We start from the raw sequence: 8,536 nt of genomic DNA on the forward strand, positions 1-8,536 counted from the left end.
ATGATCAAATTGCTTGAGGAAAATAGGGTTTAATTTTATTTCTTACACAGTTAGTGTCTCCTGTAGTTCAAGACACTGCTTTATACTGTATAGTGGATTTTCTAGTGACCATTTCTTCAGTGTGATTACTTCATCTTGGTATCGTTTTGAGAAGACTTCTGTTGCTTTCATTGTAAGACCATTTAAGTAGTATTCTGGGTAGAAAAACTTTGTGTGTGGTCTTGTACATTTGGAAGATATAATTATGTCAATATCTAGAAGGTCTGGCTTTGTCAGAGCTGACTGTACCTTGTTTCTCAAATGGTTTGAGACAAAGTCTTGTCATTCTCAAATGCACATTTATTTTATAAAACTAAGAAACATATCCAAATTTCCTAGTGATATGTTACCGCAGTGCTTTCTGTGGAGTTTAGTGTCACTAATTTTTTTTTTAATCGGTTCTTTCTCCTATAAATGTATTAGATTTTGGGACTCCTAGACCAATACTCTGTTACTCACCAAAAACAAACTTAGGTTGACAGTTAGGAGCATGTACATACCTTATGTACTTCAACTGTAGCAACTTGGTTGGAACAGTTAGAACAGCACTATAGTTTGAAAAAACTCAGGAAATCTGATTAACTTTATACAGGAAGGAGTTGTGAAATACAAACTAGAAAATTTATTAGATGAGGGCAGAGAAAAAACAGCAGCTGGAAAACTGAAACAACTGAAGGATGTGAGACTATTACTGTTCAGTTTGAAAGGTGGTATTAAATTCAACTCATTGTCATTTGGAACATGCATTAAAGCTTAGATTCCTTTTAATACTCACATGTTTGTATTCAGTTGTAAAATTTTGCCCTTCATACTGTCTGTCTGTATTAATGTATTTAAGATAATAATCTAATCAATGAACTACAGAGACTTTTTGAAGCAATTTGAACCTGTAGATTTAATTACTTTATTTTTAAAATATTTTTTTTATATTTTTTAATATTATTTATTTTTTTTAGGTTTGGAGCAAGTAAAAAAGACTTTAGCCATAGTAAATATTGATCTGGAACCAAATCTAGTGGACCCCCAGCTCAGAGCAGCACTCCAGTGGCTGGTAGCTTCTGAAACAGAGGTGTCCGATCTTCACTTTCATGACACTGCTACAGGAGAATTTGTCCTGGTAAGTGCTTTGGTTTGCTGGACACCGGGGGAGAGGCGGGAGGCGGTGAAAGCAGGCTTTGCTTTGTTTTTATTTGCTACATCAGCCATTGAGCTTTTCCAATCAAAAATAATGAGGTATGCCAGTGAGGAAAATCATTATTTAAATCCAGATAGGTCAAAGTGGAACAGGCTGTTTAGTCTGTGCATGTACCGTAAATAAAACAGCATTAATCAAAGCTGAGCTATCTTGTTTCACAAGTTGTTTTCCTTGGCTTACTCTGAGGAAGATACAATTAGAGCATTTTTGTTCAGTGAAAAATGTACTTTTTCAAGCACTTTTTTAAACTTAGCATTTAATTGACTAAAAATTGAAACTTCTAATTTGAAACTTCTCATTTCTGAGAATTTGCTTATGCAAATGGATTTGTAATGTTATGTTCTGATGTACTGTCTCAGGTTTTATGCCAGCAAATGCACATTTTCTTACCAGAATGAGATTTAGATTCTAATTAAGTATTATGTATGTTTTTATTCTGGAAGCAGCTGCAATCAAAGCTATTAAGAAGGCTCAATAAGGCGGTTTCATTTTAGGTGCCTTTGTTTTGGTTTTAGAGATTGAATTTTATGTGACCAAAGAGAAAGCTGAATGTAAAGGAATTAGAGAAGATTCAGGAATTTGCATCTCTTAGGGAAAGGCCAAAATTTTGGCATACCTGCTGACCTGAGAATATTTCCATCACAAGCGTGATAGAAACTTTGTATTACTGTGAATCATAAAATTTATTCCTTTATGATAACACACCAAACTGTGCATGATAATCCAGCATTTACCACATATTAGCTTTTTTTTTTTTTTTTTATCTTCTGCCAAGGAATTAATTCAACTTTGCACAGCTACTGAAGGCCTAACTAAACAGCATTAGAGACAACACCTGCATGAGGTTGATAGGAATGATAACTTCCCAACTATTTTTATTTTGTGACCTTGTAATGTGTGGAAAAGTTACCACAAGTTAAAAATGTGGAGAAGTTAAACGTTAAGTCAAAAGTTAATGATTCCATTAGCATGCATTTAATAATGAATACCTAGGCAAAAACAAATAAATGTGTACAAGTATCTAAGGAAGCTAAAGCTTGCACAGAAACTTGCTACTGAGTCTTCAACTTGGTGCTTAAGCAAAACTCAGATCAGTATTTCAGGAGAAATGGGGTGTGAAGGGAAGTAGAGGTCAATATTACAGAATACTAAAGGCTCCCAAACTTAGGTGAATGTTTGCCCCAGTGGTGCTTAGTTACTGTAGTCTTGTGTTAAGAGTGTGAAAGGTATCGAAAGGTCAGTCTGGATCAGACCTGGGCTGAATTTTCCTAAGGCTGGCTTCTCCCTTTCTACATGTAGAAAGTCTGGAAAATAATGCTGGCTTTCTCTTCTGTGTGCGTAACTGTGTGGTGTATGCATGTGATCCTGGGAGTGCTAAGTCACAGAACCACAGCAGGGCTGAGGTTGGCAGGGACTTCTGGAGGCCATATGGTCCAACTTCTCCTCCGCTCAAGCAGGGTCACCCAGAGCAGGGTGCCCAGGACCATATCGAGGTGGCTTTTGAAGATCTCCAAGGAGGGAGGCTCTCTGGAAATCTCTCTGGGCAGCCGGTGCCGGTGTTTTGTCACCTGCACAGCACAGAAGTGTTTCCTGATGTTCAGAGGGAACCTGCTGTGTGCCAGTTTCTGTCCGTTGACTCTTGTCCTGCCACTGGGCACCGCTGAAAAGAGCCTGGAGGTGGCCCCTTTGCACTTTCCCTTCGGGGATTTATAGATCCACCCCCAGTCTTGTCTTCTCCAGGCTGAATGGTCCCAGCTCCCTCAGGCTGTCCTCACAGAAAAGATATTCCAGTCCTTTATTCATCTTGGTAGCTGTTGAACTTCTTACAGAATAGCCATGTCTGTATCTTAGTGGGTGTGCTGGAACTTGCAGGGGACCCTCACCAGTGATAAATAGAGGGGAACGTTCACCTCCTTCGACCAAACTCAGCCTGGGATGCCATCAGCCTTCTTTGTAGCAAGGGCTCATTGCTGGCTCATGCTGAGCTTGGTGTCCACCGGGGACCCCCACCCAGGTCCTTTGCTGCAGAGCTGCTTTCCAGCTGGGTACCCCCGGCATGTCCTGGTGTCTGGGTTGCTCCTCCCCAGCTGCAGGGCTCTGCAATTCTCCTTGCTGATCTTCACAAGGTTCTAATCTGCACAATTTTTGTATTCTTATTTAAAATGACCCAGAACTTTGGGAAATAACTTTTGGGGCAAGTTGAAATATATCCCCTCTGCTCCTTTTCTGGAGGTTGGCATGTTTGGCTTAGAAGTATTTCTAATTCTTCTGCAACTTCTTACCATCGTAACTTTGTAATCTGCCAAGTTACTCTTTGAACTGATGCCTAAAAACACATAGGAAAGTATCTGGAAACCATTCTAGCTACCCTAATAAGAGAATATGCTGAAAAGAGCACTCTGAAAGATAAGCATCTGCTGTGTGTAGACTCCTTTAAAAAAAAAAAAAAAAAAAAGAAAAAAGAAAAAAAGTAATGTTCTGCTACCTGACACAAGTAATAAAGTGATACAGAATTAACACCTAAAAAATAAAAATATAGGATCTTCAGGCAGGCAATAGTGCAATCCTGAAAAAAATATACATTTTTAATAATTGATTCACTTGGTTTTACATATTAATTTTTCGTTCTCCAAGTGCAGTTATGTTAAAATGAACTGAAATACTGATTTTTCCCTTTTGGGGCAGAGAAAGATTACCTGGCTTTTATTCTGTCCCATTTCCCAGTTGTAATGTGTAACGCTGTCTGTCTACAGACCTGTTTATGTCTGGGCTGAATTGCCAAACCCCAGAACACCACCTGTTATTGTCAGTCAGGCTCAGCATCTTTCCCTCTTTTGTAGGGTTTGAAGGAAAGTGCAGAATTCTCAGAGCACTGTCTCTGAACAATCTGTTATAGGAAAGACTAGGATGCATACAACATCATGTGATCAGTTTTTGAAATTAAAATATATTTAAAAAAATATATTTAAAAACTGAAGTCTATTTAAAAATATTAAAAAAAAATATATAAATTTAAATAACGAAAACTTTCTGAAAGGATGCTTGTAACTTTAATAAGATCCTTTAGAAAGGTCCCTGTGTTCTTTCAGGATTATAATAATAAAAATGAGATATTTACCAGTACAATTTAATAAGTCTTATAGTTAGGCTCACGCTGGTGATCTTTTGACCCAAATTGAGGTTCTTAAATTAGTAGTCATTCTCGGTTCTGTTGCTAGTAAAGCTAGACAGGTACCTCCAGAGGGCACTGCAGCCCAGCAGAAAACTGAACTGACCTCTACATAGAATCTTTCCCAGCTATGTTTTTTTTTTTTTTTTTTTTTTTTTGATCATCTCATTGCTATTTTGGCAAGGTACCTCAGTTATATAAGGAATGAACCTGGGCTTTTTAGATCACATTGAAAATAATTTTCACTATAAACAGTTGGAGGGTTCTGGAAGGGAAGAAAGACTGAAGAAATGCTTCTTTAGAGTGGGATAATGAGCCACTAATGTGATGTGGCTGTATGAAAGATAAAAGTACTACTAGTATATATCAGGTTAGGTATTACTAGCTGATACTGGATATAAACTCTTCAATGTTCATATTATGCTCAATAAGGCAGAAAAGTTAATTACCTGTGTATGAAACAAAATACATTGGTTAGGACCTAGTACAAGAAGCTGGTAAATTAGAGTAGATAGGTCTCATTTTTCTTTTTAGGAAGCCTCGACAATATGGATATGCAAGTACCTCGAAAACACTGAATTTTTAATCAGTGTGTATCTAGCTGTTGTAGGATTTCTGGTGTCCATCTTGAGTAAACTCAGTTGTTTCATTTGTGTGCTGGTAGGAAACATCAGACATAAAGAATTGGTGGGATTAAACTTTGATTTCAATTAAAACAGAAAGATAAGCGAAGCCAGGTGCTTGCTCTCATCTTACCGTGATGCTATCTTTTTCTTTAGGCAGAAATTTTAGGCTGTATTTGCTTAAGGAGGTCTTTAGACTTTAGCCAAACCTCTCTGGCATAAGAAAAAACGCTATCCTTTTATACACCATTTATAAAATTGCCTGTTGCAGATTATTAACTCTTGTTTAATTGTGTATTTCAAATGTTACAAATAATTCACAGAAATAACGACAGAGTTCAGTCTCTCTTATATATAGAATTTATATGTAGAATCTGTGTTTTAACTGCAAAAAGTTTGTTTTCAGTATATATTCAAGATTAGAGGATTCTTTTTTGCTCGTTCAAATTAATGCTTGCTCAGGAAGCTAACTGTTTTGTAGGCAAGCCAGTCCTAAAAGCATGTATAACTAAAAATACAGACTAAAATGTTCAGTGTCCACACTGTTCCTGCCAGTTCCATCACCTGCCTTGTTGCAGTTGGAATATCACCTAGGTGAAGTATCAGGGAGAAGTTGTCTTCCTCTTCATTTCTTTCCTAGAATTTACATATTTCAGTCTGACAGGTCTTGGGGAAAAGAAAAAAACAACACCATGAATATTTCATTTGGTAGCTGTGGAAGCTATATCACTGACTACTGTTTATGACTTTTGAAAACTTAATTTATAGAATATCACTGTAAGGGCTATAAAAACCAATAAAATCCTACCATTGCAAAGAATAAGGTGAATGTCTAAATTGTCTTTATTAAACGCAGCATTGATGGTGATGCTGCAAGCTACCAAGAATATATGTATTTTAAACTAAAAGATTTTTTTGCTCCTAGGCAAACTGACAAATCCGTTGTGTCTTAGTGTTGGCTTTCTTCCATACGTAGCTAATCTTGACACATCAGTAGAGGAAGTTTCTTGCTTGGATTCCTGGGTGAAAAAAATGTTTTAAGCTCCACCAATCTGTGTTCCCAAGTGGTAGTTTAACATAACCCTCACCTTTTCCTCTTCCCTAAGATGCCATAATTTCCCAGCTCTGAAGACGCTGTTTCCGTTGAGGGTAGCATCCGTACCACCCAAACCACACTATATGTTGTGAAAGGAAAATCCACATCCTTTTATTAAGACTGAGTTTTGACTTTTTATATGTGCGTTATTGGCATGGGAGGGGTGGCAAATGTCTTAATCTTGTGTTCAGAATTTCCTGTTTTCTGCAGGCTTGATGAACCACAGCCCTCATACCTGTGGCACCACATCATTTGAAAATGTCACTCCCTGCAGAAGAAATTTTAGTGAAAACTGCCCAAAAGAAAAGTGCTTGATCCTTGAGGAAGTTTTTGTTTTTATAGATGTGGGAATAATGATTAACTTGTTACAACTGATCTCTTATGAGCTAATGTTTCAAGAATAACTTTTGCAACTGCTAATCAGGATGTGCTGGTCAAAATATTTTATGTTCCCTGTCTCCCCTTTAGCTTTCCAGAAGACTGCGAGAAAGGGATTGGAAAGTGGGAGATCTCTTGCAAGCAGTGTTGAAGTACTGTGAAATGATAGAGAAGGCGTCTGATGGAGAGCAAGCTCTGAATAAGTCTTTGGTTGGGTGGCTACTGGAAAATGCCTGAAAAAAAATCCAAAGATGCAACACTCTTCGCTTCATTCCTCTTTGAAAAGGAGATAGGAAGAACACAGATACGCAATGTAAAATCCAATTAATGAATGTTCAAGTAATTGTCAGCATTTAAAAGACTGAGGTGAAAGTCAAAATAGCTGTGCTGTGCTTTGTGATACTGTGCACATGGTATGTTTATTCAGTCCATAATCGATATTGTCCAGCCATGCATAACTTGTATTTACTGCTGTGTTCAGACCATTGAAATAGTTATGAAAAAAATACCTTGTCCATGACAGTAGTTGAGAGGAGATGGTCTCAGGCGTGATATTCAGGATTCCTGCTGTACCAGGATAGCCCTTTTTCCCATTTGTGTGTGCTGTATTTGCAGTAGGACTAAGAGAGTTTATATTCTAGAAAAATGTGTTCCAAAAAATCCTACTGCAGACAACGATAAAAATTACTGATCTTGGCCAGGTGTTTTGTGCCCAAGGGCAGAATAACCAGGGGGAAAATTGTGGCTTGTCCAAGCAGACCTTTAGGACAGTCTGCTTTCATAGCTGCCTTTATCAGATTTAACTGCCTGTGAAGATGTGAGTCTGCTCTGAAATTGAGGTGCAAATACATGTTCCCTTTTGTTGACCAGAGAACTGGTAACTTGTGGTAGAAGGGCAGAGTGGGCAGCTAAGCATAATTTCATAAAACCTTTGGCAAAGTTTCCTGAATCTTGCCAATCAAGTTTAAATTGTTAAATTTCTTCTTGAAGCTTCTTGTATGTGAACACTTGAACAGACATTAATGTTGAGTCTGAAGAATTTGTTTGTTGGTCTCTGTTGTGGTTTAACCCCAGTAGGTCGATAAGCACCCCACAGCTGCTTGCTCACTTCCCCCTCAGCGGGATGGTGAGGAGAACTGGAAAGGTGAAAGCGTGAGAACTTGTGGACTGAAATAAAGACAGCATAATAAGTAAAGAGAAGCCGCACTCACAAAGCAAAACAAGGAATTCATCCAGTACCACCCATCGGCAGGCAGGTGTTCAGCCATTTCCAGCAAAGCAGGGTTCCGTCATGCCTAACAGTTGCTTGGCAGGACAAATGCCATGACTCCAAATCCCCCCCTCGCTGCCTTTACCCCAGCTTTATTCCTGAGCGTTATGTCATCTATATAGTGTGGGATATCCCTCTGGCCAGTTGGGGTCAGCTGTCCTGGGTGTATCCTCTCCCAGCTCCTTGTGCACCCCCAGCCTGCTCACTGTCAGGGCAGCAGGAGGGGCTGAAAACTTCCAGGCTCTGTGTAAGCGCTGCTCTGCAACAACAAAAACATCAGTGTGTTATCAATATTGTTCTCATCACAAATCCAAAACACAGCACCCTGTGAAACTCCATGAAGAAAATTAACTTTATCCAGGCCAAATCCGGGACAGCCTCACACACACGTATGTTCAAAGTGGCAGATAGAATCTTTTTCCTCTGAGAATTTTGCTCATCTATTTGACCAGTCTAATTCTTTATTTCTTACCTTCCATATAAGTTTTCTCACCAGTAATGAAGAGAATTTTGTTACATTTTGAGCACTTCAATATTAGCAAGGAAGGCTAATTAAAACATAAAGGAGAAATTTGTTGTAAATTGATTTTTCATTTTTCTTAACTACCTTTGCTGATTTTTTTTCAAGGCACTTCTGGTCAAGTCGTTATAGCAAATCTAATGTTTCTTACTAGTGCTGCTGACTTGCATTCCTATCTGAAGGAAAATCTGGATTTTTATCCTGTGGTTTGAAAGTGCTTTTTGGGTTATGTTTGTTTGTACATCC

At 38.3% G+C, this 8,536-nt stretch overlaps 1 protein-coding gene across 3 annotated transcripts in view; it reads left to right on the forward strand.

The window, feature by feature from the left end:
- AKAP11 (A-kinase anchoring protein 11) overlaps positions 1–8,073 on the forward strand; it is a 39,655-nt gene extending 31,582 nt beyond the window's left edge. For all 3 annotated transcript variants that reach the window (XM_032208120.1, XM_032208122.1, XM_032208123.1), the window contains 2 exons: positions 996–1,156; positions 6,591–8,073. In XM_032208120.1, coding sequence (XP_032064011.1) covers positions 996–1,156; positions 6,591–6,737 — 308 coding nt within the window. In that variant the 3' untranslated portion in view covers positions 6,738–8,073. The remainder of the gene's footprint in view (positions 1–995; positions 1,157–6,590) is intronic.
- Positions 8,074–8,536: the final 463 nt, after the last annotated feature.

The sequence above is a fragment of the Aythya fuligula genome, chromosome 1 (genome assembly GCF_009819795.1).
Source record: "Aythya fuligula isolate bAytFul2 chromosome 1, bAytFul2.pri, whole genome shotgun sequence".
NCBI classification, from domain to species: domain Eukaryota; kingdom Metazoa; phylum Chordata; class Aves; order Anseriformes; family Anatidae; genus Aythya; species Aythya fuligula.